At 36.3% G+C, this 16576-nt stretch overlaps 1 protein-coding gene and 1 long non-coding RNA gene across 9 annotated transcripts in view; one reads left to right on the top strand and one right to left on the bottom strand.

The window, feature by feature from the left end:
• ARHGAP21 (Rho GTPase activating protein 21) overlaps positions 1-14564 on the top strand; it is a 102905-nt gene extending 88341 nt beyond the window's left edge. For 6 of the 8 annotated variants that reach the window (XM_037510720.2, XM_037510721.2, XM_037510722.2 and 3 more), the window contains 12 exons: positions 2506-2570; positions 2646-2785; positions 3455-3597; positions 4373-4528; positions 4617-4695; positions 5456-5529; positions 5607-5696; positions 6466-6591; positions 6781-6822; positions 7138-7243; positions 9157-9188; positions 12081-14564. In XM_037510720.2, coding sequence (XP_037366617.2) covers positions 2506-2570; positions 2646-2785; positions 3455-3597; positions 4373-4528; positions 4617-4695; positions 5456-5529; positions 5607-5696; positions 6466-6591; positions 6781-6822; positions 7138-7243; positions 9157-9188; positions 12081-13772 — 2745 coding nt within the window. In that variant the 3' untranslated portion in view covers positions 13773-14564. The remainder of the gene's footprint in view (positions 1-2505; positions 2571-2645; positions 2786-3454; positions 3598-4372; positions 4529-4616; positions 4696-5455; positions 5530-5606; positions 5697-6465; positions 6592-6780; positions 6823-7137; positions 7244-9156; positions 9189-12080) is intronic. The other 2 variants (XM_037510724.2, XM_037510723.2) reach the window with 1 other exon arrangement.
• LOC119244758 (uncharacterized) lies at positions 479-5506 on the bottom strand. Its single transcript, XR_005125126.1, has 3 exons — positions 5414-5506; positions 2857-2967; positions 479-553 (listed from the first exon to the last, which is right to left on the bottom strand). It is a non-coding gene; the product is annotated as an uncharacterized LOC119244758 (long non-coding RNA).
• Positions 14565-16576: the final 2012 nt, after the last annotated feature.

The following is a 16576-nucleotide window of genomic DNA, read 5'->3' as shown; positions in this document are numbered from 1 at the left end:
TGTTTTTATGTTTTGTTAAGAAAACAAAAAATACTTTTTTATTTTATGCTATGTTTTAAGCACTTTATATACATTACAGTTTTCCTTGCTATCAGAAAGTAGAACATTCCTGTTTGGTAGGAGGTGGTAGGCTACGAGGTGGTAGCCTACTTTTTAATTGTGGAAACATTCAAAAGTTTCCCCATTTAAATTAATGGTAATATCATTCCCAGACCCAAAAAATAACCCACCAAAGCATACCAAATAGGAATATTCTACTTAAAAATAGCAGAAGTTCTAATCCAATAGCAACCTTGCAAAGTCCATAATTGTTCATATTATTGATGAGGTTTGAGGAGAGTGAATAACTTGCTTAAGTGGTAAAACCTTGATTCAGACCCAACCCAACTATTTCCAGAGACTGAGTGCTTTAATCTGTGCTGTACATCCTGCGTGGTTTGGCTCTAAAACAAATAGGATTTGCCCTACTACAGTTGGGAGTGTTGGAATCCGCAGGACTCACCTCATTGGCTTCAGTTTGTGGTCTTGATATTAAACCTGTCATTCATAGGTGCTGAATAAACATAAAATCAATTAGAGAAAAAGTTGGAAAATTACCATTACTAAACTGGAAAGATAGGTTATTCATATATTCTGAATTTTTTTTTCAGAAGAGTGAACCCCACAGATCAGGAGAATAAAGTTTCCAGTCCTGGTCATTACCTTTGTAACTATATAATTGCACATCTATTTCCTTATCTCATAAACAGGATTGTTGTAGGGCTTCAGTTTTAGTGAAAATGCTTATCTAAACATTTCTATGTAAATACAAGAATATTATGATTTTGTAAATGGAATTATATAAGAATATAACCAATTGTGATGGAAAAATTGGTTTGTAAGAAAACGTGAATTAGCAAAAGTAATTATAAGTTCGTTTTTCTTTTTAATAAGGAATAGTTTAAGAACTAAGGAATTTCTGGCTCACGCCATTAAAATATTTTTATAGCAGGAATTTCAGTAGTAAAGGTAGTTTTTGAAATGTATATAGCTATAAAATTTCATATGCACATTCAACAGTTAGGTCTAGCTTTTGCCTAAGAATATCTTTTCTCATATCACGGTACAGTTTCTCTTACAGTGTTCTCACTTTTGTGGAAAAAAGTGCATCATTTCCCTATAATTGCAGGAACACCTACATTAACTGTATGGTTATGCTGATGATGTTCTCTACTTTAGTCATTTCCATTATAGCCCATTCAAATCAAAACTTTGCCACAGGGAAAATGCCTGTGCTTTATTTTTCTCTTATAGTTTAAGCTCTGCCTTGTTTGTGATGAAAAATTAACACCAGAGCCTTATCAGTACAACAATCATGCCTTATACAGAGAGCATCAAACCTGAATTTTTACAAAGTAAACAGGGAGAGTAAGAACTTGAATGTAAATTTCATCTGTAAGTAACACTTCAAAGGAATAAGTAAACACCTAGTATGTGTCAGGTACTCAATAAGGCAGTAGAGTGTCCTTAAAATACTTTCAGTGACTTCATCTGTGAAACATAGGACTGTTTTAAGGTTGAATGAGAATTCTTATGAAGAATGCAGTGTAGTGCCTGGCAGTTAATGAACCTTTACTTGATGTCAATCATAATATCATCATCATCTAATCTTAAAACACAGGTGTTTTGTCCCAGTTTTATAGATTGAATTTTAATAAATCACTGAGCAAGTTTCATATGGCGTCCGGACACTCTTAAACATTTTATGTGAATTATCTCAACAGCCACAGGAATGTGTTCCATTGTCATCACCATTTTAAAAAGAAACTGTATGGCCAAGAGTGGTTAAGTAGCTTCCTCAGGTAACATAGCTAGGTGTCAACAGCAGGGTTTAAAACCAGGGAATCTTATTCTAGATCTTAGCCATGCGCTCTTAACTGGTAAATGGAGAGAAAGTATTTGAATTTGGAATGCTTTACACTCTAAATATTGTACTCTTTGTAAATTGTATTGTCTTTCATTATAATCAAAACGAGACAAGTAAAAAAAAACTTCTCTTTTGGTAATCTGCCATTTCTGATATTAATTGACCTGTAGTCTCAGTGCACCTATAAACGAATCAATAATTTTTGGCAGCATTTTTTCATCTCATATCCAACTGTATTTTTAAATGCTGAGATTTCTTTTTGGTATTAGTGAAAGATGAAACTGCTTCTGTGCTTCCCAGTCATTTGTTAACATGAACAGATAATTAAGTTAGCACACTTTATTTTTGCTGGCACTGTTCTAGGTATTGCAGGGTATAGAAAATAAAATCTTCAGTTGGGTTTGGCACCAGGCCATTTGTCGCATCATGATGTTGTCTTGTGATGTTGAACAGAGGTTTTAAAGCAGCTTCACTGAGAGTAAAATATGATGTTTCTATTGAATAAGCAAAGTAATGCAGTAGCTAGCTTCAAACCAAATAGGGGTCTCTATATATATTTAGAAATGACTTTTTAATTTTACCTCCCATTTTTTCTGTAGGATACTGGAGTGACAAACAGAGATCTAATTAGTCGAAGAATAAAAGAATATAACAGCCTGATGAGGTGAGAATTCACCCTGCCTACAGGTTAATTTGGATGTAAAGAAGGTAATTGCTACAAAATGTTCCTTTCTCTCAGCAGCAAAGCAGAACAGTTGCCAAAAACACCTCGCCAGAGTCTCAGCATCCGGCAGACTTTGCTTGGTGCTAAATCAGAGCCAAAGACTCAAAGCCCGCACTCTCCCAAGGAGGAGTCAGAAAGGAGACTGCTCAGTAAAGGTACTGATGTTAGCTTTCTTGGATAAATGTAACAAATGATTTTTAAAATTGGAATTTTTAAAAGCGCTTACGTGATTTTCTGTGCCATTGCTGCTGATGGAGGCTCCGTGTCAGCCAGTGATCTGGACCAGGTCTGGGCTCACAGGGCCTTTCCCTTTAAGGCAAAGTCCAAGACACCAGTTCTTGTAATAGAGACAAAATGAAGAAAAATGTAACACAGTCATTTACCTAATAGACACTATGAATTTGATTGACTTGGGAAGTCCAGGCACTGTTATTTTGAGATAAAACGATTTTGTTTTCTTTTGCTATAACCTCACTGAAGGTGACACAATGATTGTATTTTCTTGACTGTTTTAAAGAAAATCATGGTACAGATTTGTAGAAAGTCGAAGAAATACAGTTGACACCTGTTAAATGACATGAAAGGTTTAAAGGAGTGCTATATTAGAGAATTCCCTTGTACTGTTTCTAATAAATATAGATGTATTATTAATATAAAACATTAAATATATGTTAATATACATTGTTTTTTAATAAATATAGGTATATCATTTACAGATTGGACTCTATATAACTACTGTTAAAGGATTTTTAAAGTCATCATTTAAATACTCTTATTTCTATTTTGTTTCTTATGTTCATTTTATTTCGAATGATAATCAAAAGATGATACCAGTCCCCCAAAAGACAAAGGCACGTGGAGAAAAGGCATCCCAAGTATTATGAGAAAGACATTTGAGAAAAAACCTACCACCACAGGAACCTTCGGTGTCAGACTGGATGACTGCCCACCAGCTCACACTAATCGGGTAGGAGACACCAGCCAGCCGATTTCCTAATCATTAATTCACTTGAAATCACTAAAGGGCCTGCATACATAGCTGTTCAGATAACAGGGACTACATGTCCATCTACTGAGTGTTTTTCTCTTCCTAGCACACCTTAGTTTCTCTAAGCATTTCTGATGTGTAAAGGTGTGTTGAGTAATTTTATCCATGCTGCTTTTTTTCCTAATGTATTGACTCTGAAATAAATTACTTATTCAGCCATGAGGAATGTATCTGAAATATATCTGAAGTAGTTGGTAAGAATTCATTTTCAAATCACATATGTTTCTGCTTTTAGCATCTTAAAAGGAGGATGAGAGCAAGGACCAGATTAAGAAGTATAATAAATGTAAATGTGCATATGTGTGTGTTTGTGTGCACACCCTGTGAAGAGTCATTTCACTAGTTGGTTGATGTTAACTCTTCTTTGTTTGACTTCATGGTGCCTCATTCAACTGGACTGTTTCTACATTCTCCTTATGTGCTTGTATTTCCTTTTTAGACATTTATCTCCTTATAGGCCCTTCTCTTTCTGTCTTGGCCTATTTGTTCTCTTCCTCCTGTCTCAAATACTTCTTGCTGGTTTTATCTCTTCCCAGTTCTGCAGTGTCTGTAATTTTTATTCTTTCTAAATCAAATAACAGCAACTTATAAATTTCCTTTTGGATGAAAAGGGCTTTTAGCTATGATATATATCACTAACTAAATAGAAACATTTATGCTCTATTGAGTAAAATGTTTATTTCTTGTTTTGCAGTATATTCCATTAATAGTTGACATATGTTGCAAATTAGTTGAAGAAAGAGGTCTTGAATATACAGGTATTTACAGAGTTCCTGGAAATAATGCAGCCATCTCAAGTATGCAAGAAGAACTCAACAAGGGAATGGCAGATATTGATATACAAGATGATGTAAGTTTATTTCTATATGAAAAACTGATGTGTGTTTGGTTCTTTGGTGGTGTTGATTACAAAAATACTGTTTCTGTTTTGTACTTAGAAATGGCGAGATTTGAATGTGATAAGCAGCTTACTAAAATCCTTCTTCAGGAAACTCCCTGAACCTCTCTTTACAAATGGTGAGTTAACTCCCACTAAAGATACTAGATAAACAGCTTAAAGTTACATTGTTGGAACACCATAGAATATTAAATTCCACCAGAAGAAAATATTTTTATTGACGGAATAAGGATATTTTGTTTCATTCTTACTTATGTATAAAGCATAATTATGTATGGAGACTACACCTAAGAGGAGAAATCAAACATTGTACAAAAATGAACAATGACGTAAAATACATGTATATAAATAAATATTTTTAAAAGCATAATTGCTATTTATTGTCATTTGGAATTTTTTTCCTCCTAGACAATGAGTTAATAAAATTGTTTAATATATATTTCCTGTTCATGCATATTTGTAGTCAAGTTAAAAATAAATTGTTATTGAATCAAAAGACTTAAGCCATAATAAGGTACAGTTTGTAGAAAAACATTTTTTCAGATAAGCCAAATATGTTGTGTGTACTATATGCTGTGTGGCCCGCTGCTCCCTTCAGCAGTGTTTTTGGTCCTTCTGCCTGTTTTGCTCCCCGCTCTATCACTGGTGAATTCTCTCACCCTCCCACACCTCTGGCCTGTACCCCAGTTCTTGCATAAATAAATCAGTCTTTAAAAACAAAACTATAGCAGTTTTAAAGACAAACTCTTTTGGAGGGGAGAAAGGGCAGTCTTCCCTACATTTTTTGTATGTGTAGCTTAAAATTAAATGTTAAAGGAAAACTAAATTACAACTCACCTGAGTGATATAAGATAAATGTTCTGTTGTTCTTGTTGTCAGATAAATATGCCGACTTTATTGAAGCTAATCGTAAAGAAGATCCTCTGGATCGTCTGAGAACATTAAAAAGATTAGTAGGTATTATTTTATATTTTTGGAGCTGCTGTTAGAATTCAACATATAAATTCACCATGAAATAAATATTTTTCAGATTCACGATTTGCCTGAACATCACTATGAAACACTTAAATTTCTTTCGGCTCATCTGAAAACAGTGGCAGAAAATTCAGAAAAAAATAAGGTATGGAAGAACATATTGAAGAGGTGTATCTATATATATCATAATTTACACAATGAATCTTCAGCAAAGGGTTATAGCACTTCACATCCTTGATTCATTTCTCTACACCTTGTGCACTATCTTTCCAAAAATGCATAGTTTGTTTTAAGGACAGCAATAAGGAACCCCTTTCAAGATCCCTAGTGGATGTCCGGAACTGTGAAATGTACCAAACACTATACATACTGTGTTTTTCCCTAAACATACATTCATATGATAAAGTTTAACTTATAAACCAGGCACAGTAAGAGCAATAACTAATAATAAATACAATATATAATCGTGATAAAAGTCATGTGAATGAAGTGTCGCTCCCGCCCCAACCCCTGCCAGTATCTTATTTGTAGTGCTTTTTTTTTTTTTTTTTTAACCACAGTTGACAGGAGGTCACTAAAATCACAGAAAACAAAACTGCACATAATCGGGAAGGATTACAATAATGAGTGAATAAACTGGGAACTACTTATATTAGTTTCATGTAGGAGCAAGCTAAAACTGTACACCCCATGTAATAAGTATCACAGTGTGTATAGAAGCAGAATGCATGTTATCAGTAATATAAAAGCCTAAGTGAAATCTAGAGTAGAATCTAGGAAAAATTTTACAAAAGAAACCTTTCAGAGGGTGGACTTTTCATCAAAAGAACATTTCCAAGATACCAAGCACAAAATAGGAATTTAAGCCTATTAAGAACAATTCTGATATTTTCCATTATCATCCTTTGTTTCAGATGGAACCAAGAAACCTAGCAATAGTTTTTGGTCCAACTCTCGTGAGAACATCAGAAGATAACATGACCCACATGGTCACTCACATGCCGGACCAGTACAAAATCGTGGAGACACTCATCCAGCACGTAAGTTCAGGCCGCAGCTCAGCAAGAAAAGTCATTTTTGTGAGCGGCTGATCCTTGGTAGGACAGAATTTGGCTATGATTTCTTCTTCTAAAAAAAATTATTCTTTTTCCTATGTGATCTTCCCAAATAGAGACATATTTAAAGCGTTGTTTGATTTCTCTTTTCACCCTTTTTATTTTAAATTTTAGCATGACTGGTTTTTCACAGAAGAAGGTGCTGAAGAACCTCTTGTAAGTATCATCGATCAGCAGTTACACTCTATTTTTTTCATTCGGGACACGAGAGCCAGGTGCTACAACAATGCCACCCTCCTGCTCTGTATGTTATTGTCCACTTTGCACCCGGAAGCAGGTCTATAGCTCCCTCAGTTTCTGATTTAATAAAAATACAAGTAAGATGCTCATTTTGTACGTAAATATGTGTAAACAGTGTAAAAAATTTCAGGACATGTGCTCCAGGCAATAATGTATCTTTTACTAAATTTTGTTTGAATTTTTAAGTATCTTTGAAGTGATGATGAAGAAATCTTTGTTTGTTAACCATAGACAACAGTACAGGAGGAAAACACAGTAGACTCCCAGCCAGTGCCAAACATAGATCATTTGCTCACCAACATTGGAAGGACAGGAGTCTCCCCTGGAGACGTATCAGGTAACTCTTGCCTGGGCAGTATTTGATCTCTCAGTTGAAAGCTAAGTTCTTATAACATGAAAGAGTGAATCAATCATGAGTAAAAATTCACTATAATTTTTTCCTTTTCTTTTTTTCCTTTCTACTAATAAAAATACTCAGTCTTGCTTTTCTGATCTTAATTATCTTCCAGTGACTATTATACCATAGGCAGTGCATGGAGTTGTAATGCTTGCCAGAATGGAATTATGAGGGAAATGAGCATGCAAACCACTGTTTTGTTCTTTTTTTTCTTTTAATTCACAGTTTCCATGTAATAGTCATCACAAGGTAAAACAGATATATGCTACTGAATATGTGGTTGCTGTGATGGCAGAAAGTATGGTCTACACTGTATAAGTAGTTCTTCTTGAGCTAGCTGTCTGTGTAAAAGTAGCAAAGTTGAATCTGTTGAACTGCTAATGGATGGGCACCATTTTCACAAATACAGTCTTTTTGTCACTACAATTGTCACAAGAAAAGTCGATCTATTTGACATTTTCTCCTGTTTTCTATTGCCACCCTAATGTTTGGTTAAATATTAGCTCTTCTATAGACTCTTTTGATGAAAATTTTCTCCTGCCAAACTGTTGCACTAATCCAGCATGTTGTTTTACACGATGTTTTCCCTTTGTCTCTAGTTCTTGTTTTAGTCCTAAAGGGTTTTTTCAGCACTTACTGACACAGGCAAATCTATACTGATGTTGAACAGGCGAAGTGGGAGGAGTCTATCACACGGTAATGTCGCTAGTGGATTCTATGGTGTCCCTGATGGACAGCTGGAACTGTAGGAAGAAGGAGGATTGCTGTCCACACTGTAGCTGCCTTGTCTGCAGAAATCCCCGATTCTTGTAAATGCAAACAAACCTAGTTGATCTGTGGTGTAAATTTTCTCTTAAGGATTTTTGTAAACAGATCAATACTACTCTCTTAAAAATTTTTCTGCTGTTTCTTGTTATTTCTGAAGCAGACCGTGAGGAGAAATAGCATGGTATGGTCTACCAGTTCTTAAAGTCATAAAGCATTTAGCCATGTGTTAAAAGGGGTGTGGCATGGGGCTCAGCTCATTCATTTTGAAAATCAATTTTCCTCAAGTCAAATGATAAAACTTCAAAATTGGTATTCTGAATAGTGCTAGCCCCTTTCTACCCCCTTTGTAATTGTATAATCTGAGTTTTTGCCAGACAGTAAAATTATGGTCTCCATTTTTCCATTTCCATAATAGCACTTGTTAATAGATAATTGCAAAACTGGTAGCAATTTAACCAAACTAGTCAAAAGGATCCCTGACTGCACAGATTTGAAATTGGGGCCTAAAGCACAAAGATCAGCATTACTTAATATAAAACCAAAGTGACCTGGAAGCAAGATTAATGCCTCTTTTGCATCCATATGCATACAGTATATGGTTATACAATTTAAGTTCAACGTCTGACAAAAATCAAAATAAATATACTGAGTATGAGTGTCTCAATTTGTAGCTAGGGCAGCCAACAATCTTAAAAGTTCTACATTGTGTATCAGTTTCAGATACAGGATGTGGTACATAGTACAATTCTTTAAAGGTCTTCAAGCTTCTTTACTGCTAGATTTCATATTTAGAAAATCTAATAAATACTAGTACTTCTGTTTTTGTTTAGTACAGGGCTCCTTTGCCATTCTATCATTGAGCTGATTCTGCCTACAATTCACAGCATCCTTTCATGGCGGTGGCTTTCTGTGGTGCAGCTTGCATCTTTGTGAGCTCTGACTATCCACTGTGTTCTATTGTTTTGTTTGATTTTTGCTTTCCCATTTTGTTCTGTGCCTGTCTTTTCCATAAGTTTTGCATTGTTTGTTAGTAGCAGTAAAGATTAACTAATTCTGACCTTTTTTTTTTTTTAAACTTCTTACAGATTCAGCTACTAGTGACTCAACTAAATCTAAGGTACATTTTTGAACAATTTTTCAATGTTTGAAGGGAAAATTGCCTTTTCACTGATTGTTGTGATTAGCCTATGTCTGATGACAGAGCAACAAAATCTGATAAGGGACGTTAAATAGGACAGCAGAATATTGGGATGTAAGTTGGAATGTTTGGGTTCTTTCAGCATAGGCTAGCATCATACAAAGAGATATCTTTTTTCTCTTCTTCTAATATGAAAATTTTCTAACATACAAAAGCAGAGAGGATAGTGTGGTGAGCCCCCAAGCTCCATTATCCAGCTTCAACAGTTATTGATACAGCCAAGCTTGTTTGAGCCATGCACCACCTTCCTACATGTCCTCCTTGGGGGACTATTTTGAAACAAATCTCAAACATCATGTCATATCTGTGAATACTTCACTAGTAACAAAGACTTTCTGTTATTACATATTTTTATAGAAAATATAGATTCCTTCCTTTCAGCAAATCAGTAATTTTGCTTTGAGTATCAGTATTTTTTTTTTTACATAACTTGCATTAACATCACCACCAAATCACAACTTTTGAGTGGTTTTTAGGATGTTCTTAGAGTCCTTTGCAATTTTTATTTACTCATTTTGTCCAAACTTTGCTCGCCTGAAGTGGTAGGCACTGGAATTGTCGATAAATTTGCTGAAACATTGTTCTAGTTAGAAATGGCACTGAATTCCATGTCCTCTTTAAATATCATAATGGGGTGGCATATGATTAAATTATTAATCAGATATTAATCATATATTATTTTATTGATCATATATTTTTTAATCATATATTATTTTCTACCACTTACGATTTTCACTTTTTGCCCCAACTTTTTATTTTGAAAAATTATAGATAAAAATTTACTGGAATGACAACACCCAAACCTTTTTTCATCATTCAAAAAAGATTTCATCAGTTGGTAAATCTTGATATAGGCTTTTTTTCTGAACCATTAGAGTTACTTGTACACATGATACCACTTCCCCTACTTCATCAGGTATGTCTTAAGAATGAGGGTGGTCCCTTATAACATCATAGTATAATTACATACTTAGAAATTCCTAAGGTATAGTTTTTATACAAATTTCTCCAATTACCCCAATGATGTTTAATTTTTTTAAATTTTCCTGTGCAGAGTACAATCAAGAATCATTCCTTAAATTTAGTTGTCATTTCTCCTTATATTTCTTTACTCTAGAAGTTAATTCCCTTCTTCTCTTACCAGAAGATTTTAGATCAGACAGGCCAGTTTGAATTTTCCACCTTCACTGTACTAGATTCATGTTTCTTAACCTATTGTTAAGACAGTCTCTTTGCCTTAATGATGGTAGTGTTTCTACCATGCCTATGATACAATAATCTCCAAATGGTATAACTCTTTCTAAATTGTAAAATAGGCATTTGTTCCAAGACTTATGTGATCACAAAATCAACAGATTTTAAAAAGGAACTTCAGGAATCTGAAAGAGTATCTTCTAATTGCTTCTCACTTAAGGATATTGATCAGTTTAAAAGTCAACCACTTGCTCAGTTGTCATACGCAGGAAAGCAGCGGGAAGGAACATCCTAATTTCAGGTCTCCTAGTTCAGAGCCCAATCACAGCATTTATCCCCTACAGTCTGCAGCCGAATGTGCAACATGTGAATAACTATTAGAAAGGTACTAGATAAATTATGCAAACCTTTATAACTTACTAAAAGAAACTTCTGTTAATTTATTTTGGTGCATCTTTTTAATGCAGCAGCTAAATTTCTACTTTTTCCCTCAAGACTTCAAGCACAGCACTTTTAGCTTGCCTAGGGTTTTTATGACAATAGGAAAATATACTTTCTGCTGCTATTACTCAGCTTATTTCCTGCTGTGTACTTGTCTTACTACATGGTGGGCAATAAAACCAAGCATTTAAATTTTTTTCTCTCTTTTAAACTGAGGCGTTGGTCTATGACACTTAATACATTTTAGGAGTATGGGGTCACACCATGCCCACCACGAAAGTATCAATAACCCTCCACCAAGGTCCATTGGACCGCCCTCTGGTAAGCTTAGTTCTGCAATCAGATTCCAAGGATTTGTTTCATAAACCAACAAGTATTTATTGACCTCTAATATCAGCATTTACTCAGCCTATAGGCATTTATGAACAAATTAATTAGTTATCATCAAGAGCAAATTCCACATAACTAATACAACCACTAACCTTCACCACAACTTTACCAATAACAGGGTACTAATATATCCATAGTAAGGATTTAAGATCTTTAATTGACTTTGTTATTTAAACTTTGTAATTTTGTTTTTACCTTGAGATAAACGAAGACATTACCAACCTGATTTCCTTAAGGCAAGTCCCTGAAATCCAGCCTCGCTGAACTAATGGAAGACCAAAGAATTCCTTTATCTTAATGAGCTTGTCTGATACAGTAGCTGTGTCATATGGTGTCTGTAATTAGAAAATTGAAATCAGCCATAAAATATATAAGTATATAACTCTTACATTCAATTATGTTGGAATATTGTTTAACTCTTAAGCCTGTGTTCCAGATGAAAGAGCCTGAAGCTTGTCAGAGCACTGCTTGAGCAGGGAAAGTCGGTACAGAAAAATGAACTCGAATCCAGCATGCCAGATGGCACTAGACACAGAATATTTCCTAAAAGACAGATGTATGTGAGCTGTGACTTAGCAAATGAATAGCAGCTGTTTGGCTTGGCAAATAAATACCCCCAGGCTGGATATGGAACTAGTTAAATAAAAATAAAAATTTATCTTAGGTACAAGTTAAAAGGAAATTAAAAAAACTGTTAGTGCTTCTAAAGCTTTAGCACAGTTTATTTAGTAAGAAATGTTACAGTGTTCTCATGTTCAAAGTCTTATTTCTCTGATTGCTTCTCAGGGTTCTTGGGGATCTGGAAAAGATCAATACAGTAGGGAACTGCTGGTATCCTCCATCTTTGCAGCTGCTAGTCGCAAAAGAAAAAAGCCAAAAGAAAAAGCACAACCTAGCAGCTCAGAAGATGAACTGGACAATGTATTCTTAAAGAAAGAAAATGCAGAGCAGTGTCACAATGATATCAAAGAAGACACCAAAAAAGAAAGCGAAACATCGGGCAGGAAGCAGCGGACTGTCATTCCCAAAGAAAATAATGCTAAGAAAGACCCCAGTGTGACAAAAGATGAGAAGGCCTCACTACGGAAGGAGAGCGTGCCCGCGGAGGAGCCCTCCCCGCCACACAACTCAAAACACAAGTCACCAGCTCCGAGCTGTCACTTCTCCACGCTGAAGGAAAGTCCCAAATCACTGGTGACACTGAAGCCCCCCCACTGTGAAGAAACAGGGTCTGACTCTGGCACTTTGCTTAGCACTTCTTCCCAGGCTTCCCTGGCAAGGTTTTCCACTAAGAAATCCACCAGTCCAGAAAACAAGCATAGTGAGTTTTTGGCCAATGTCGGCACCATCACCTCAGACTACTCGACAACATCATCGACCACGTACCTGACCAGCCTGGACTCCAGCCGCCTGAGCCCCGAAGTGCAGTCTGTGGCTGAGAGCAGAGGGGACGAGGCCGACGACGAGCGGAGCGAGCTCATCAGCGAAGGGCGGCCTGTGGAAACGGACAGTGAGAATGACTTTCCCGTGTTCCCCACAGCTTTGGCGTCAGAGAGACTTTTCCGGGGGAAACTGCAAGACATTACTAAGTCCAGGAGAAATTCGGAAGGAAGCGAAGTAAGTGGTACTGAGGGCAGCTTAACCCCAAGCTTAGAGAGCCGGAGACAGCTCTTTAGCTCCCATAAACTGATCGAATGTGATACACTGTCCAGGAAAAAATCTGCAAGATTCAAGTCAGACAGTGGAAGTCTGGGAGAAGCCAAGAATGAGAAAGAAGCACCATCAATAAGTAAAGTGTTTGATGTGATGAAAAAAGGGAAGTCAACAGGGAGTTTGCTAACACCACCCAGCAGGAGTGAGTCGGAAAAGCAAGAACCCACGTGGAAAACGAAAATAGCAGATCGGTTAAAATTGAGACCCAGGGCACCGGCCGACGATATGTTTGGAGTAGGAAGTCAAAAACCCAGTGGCGAGACAGCTAAAAGGAAAAACATCAAGCGCAGGCATACGCTGGGAGGGCAGAGAGATGCCTCTGAAATCAGTGTTCTGAATTTTTGGAAAGCTCACGAGCACAGCGGGGAGAGAGAATCGGAACTTTCAGCTGTGAATCGGTTAAAACCGAAGTGCTCGGCCCAGGACCTCTCCATCTCAGACTGGCTGGCGAGGGAGCGCTTACGCACCAGTGCATCTGACCTCAGCAGAGGAGAGGCCGGAGACCCCAGCCCAGGGAACCCGAGTACGTTCGAAATAGCCGTGGCGGACACACCTCTGTCTCTTCAGCCTGATGCAGGCAGTTCTCCCAGGACTGTGGCTTCAACGAATAGGCCCGTTCTTTCCACACCGCCACAGTCACCTGACCAAATCAATGGGGAAACCTTCCAGAACATGAGCCAAAATGCTAGTTCTACAGCGAATGCCCCACCTCATAAACTGTCTGAAATCCCGGGCAATAAAGCACAGTTTCATCCCTGTCTTTAACCTGGGGGTAGTCCACTGCAGCAAATAAAAAAAGCTACTGTTACACGTTCCAGTAACTCTGTAAATATTTTCTTGTACCAGAATTGTTATTATGCAGCCTTCATTTGGGCTGGTTTCATCATTTTGCACTGTGAAATAGCTTTACAGTGCATTACTACAGCCAGAGGAACATATATATATATATAAATATATTTAAAATTATATTGGATAGTTGTATACAAATAAACAATGTATTTGTTGCAACTTACTACATAGTGTATACCCAAGATTACTGAAGAAATTAGCTGGCATTAGTATGCAGCAAATTTGTTCTTTTGGTTTCATCACTAACAGAAGTGCCTCATCATAAAAATACATTTGGTTTTTAGGGTGCCATAATTGTTAAAATTAGATAACTTACATTGAATAAATGAAGGCATTTTATGGGTAACAAATTTCACTACATTTACCAGTTTTAACACAGGTGGATACAGAACTTCATTCTTTAGTCATTCCAGTTGAATCTGAGTTTTATATTCAAACTTTTAATACAGTTTCTGAGTTTTGTGTGACTTGAATTTTTAATCTTTCTGTAAAATACGTAACTTAAATGAACATATTATATGTGTATCTTTTCTTCAGATACCAGATTTGATATAACTGTTGTAACATAGCTGTGTAGATAGTGACCTGATGAAACTGGCTTCTTTATCGAGAAGAATATAATTTGCATGAGGACTTAATGAATCCAAACCTGTGTCATGCCTGTGTGCATACCCAATTAAACACTGGAAATAAAATTGTTTTCGTGAACTTTGCATGGCTTGAAACTTAATTCATATATATTTTTAAATACTATCTACTTGTAATAATTGGTCCTGACTTTAAATAATTACCTACTGTACACATTCCATCTCTCCCCTTTATTTGCTGTACCTGGCAGGGCTCTCTGGTAAATGTTTGCACTGGTCTAACCTTGCTCCTATCTACCGATGATATTTGACTTTTCTAGCAGAAGGAATAGATGTCCTTTACCTTTACCTAGTGATAACTGCATGAAAAGAACATGAATTTGGGAGTCAAACCAAATTCCTAGCTCTGTAAAGTAAAACAATTATTTAACTTGTCTGAATTATTCCCTCACAGAAACAATAACAACATAGGGAAAAAGGAAAAAAAGTATCTACTGTGTTATTGGATTTAAATGAGATACCCTTTCAAATACTGTACCTCTGCCACACTTTGCTTGCAAAATACAGCAAACCTGTTGCAATATAATGGATACTTAGTGGGCAATTAAAATAATAAGGGCCTCCCTGGCGGCACAAAGGGTTAAGAGGCAGCACAGTGAACTGCAGCTACTACCACACAAGTTCAATTCCCAGGAGGCCCAGGCCAGAGAGATGACCCTCATGGCGGAGCAGACCTCTCCTGCCTGGCCCGCTGCTCCCCTCAGTAGTGTGTTTCAGTACATCTGCCTGTTCTGTTCCCTACTCTGTCTCTGGTGAATCCTCTTACCACCGCATCTCTGGCCTGCACCCCAGCTCTTGTATGCATAAATAAATAAATCTTTAAAAATAATAATTGGGTACTTATAATCTCAGAATGTTAAGACTGAGAAGCCCTGTCAGACTCAATATTCTTTTTCTATAAAAAATATTTTGTTACTATTCCTTTACTCTTCTAAAGTGAATTCTTTATTATAGAAAAGTAATTTATAGTAAAAAAAAAACATGTAGTCAGATGTTTGTACTAACAATGCACTAACTTAATGTAGTGCAAAAAGTTTTGCTATTGGCAATTGCGATTTTCTTAAATGATGTATAATTCTTGGTACCAAGTTCTGAACAAGACTAAGTATGCCTCTTTCCTTTAGTTTACATGGCAGGTGCATTGTTGGAAGTCAGTGTATATTAAAACCATCAGAAATCCTTTCTATATGTAAGAATATTAACATTTTGTGATGCTAATCTTTTTAATCTTTTTTTAAAGATATGCCTAAGCTTTTACACCTCTTTGTTACCATTTCCACTCCCATTCCTATGCCTCTGTCCCCAGAGACAAAGGAATATTCCCCTCCAGTTCACATTGAACTTATGATATACGCAGCTTTAAATTATTCTAATTAATTACATAGTAATTACATTTTTAATTTACATAAATCACATCATTTAACAGCTTTCTATACCTTGCTGCTTTTCACATTCTGTTTATTTTCCCATTTTCTTGGGGATGGGCATGGTTATTGAAGTGGTTTCTTGGTACATGCCTCCTCTGTTCCTACAGTGTCTACACCTCTGGGTTTTCTAATCTGGTATATCAAAACACACTTGAGGAGTATGAGAAGGTATCTGTTTTGTGTTTTCTACATTATTAGGACATTTTCTGTTGGCTTTTTTGCGAGATCTTTATAAACTCAATCTTTTTTCATTTGGAGGTCTTAGCTACTTTCTCTATTTTTCAACTTTAAGGGATTTAATTGCATACATTTAAATGGTAGGCTTAATTCATGTGTCAGCTTTTACATGTGCGTTCTGAATTCCACTTAAGAAATGCTGCCAGATCCATGGCCCTAGACTTTTCTACCAGGCTTAATGTGTGGAGTTCACTTTTAGGTGCTTATGTACCTGGAATTTATTTTATGACTGATGTGAGGGAGGATGACAGCATTTTTTTTCCCTTATGGTATATTGCTGAGGTTTTCACAACAAAATTCCAGGTCCAGAAATTCTAACAACAGTAAAATATTCCTACAGGCCACTTTCCTGCTATAAGGTGAAGAAATCATCCCCCACCAGCAGGGATGCTTGAGCAGTCTGGTCTGT

This window comes from Talpa occidentalis, unplaced genomic scaffold (genome assembly GCF_014898055.3).
Source record: "Talpa occidentalis isolate TD23 unplaced genomic scaffold, MPIMG_talOcc4v2.1 talOcc4.14, whole genome shotgun sequence".
In the NCBI taxonomy this organism is placed as follows: Eukaryota; Metazoa; Chordata; class Mammalia; order Eulipotyphla; family Talpidae; genus Talpa; species Talpa occidentalis.
This window is presented reverse-complemented; position numbering and strand designations above follow the sequence as displayed.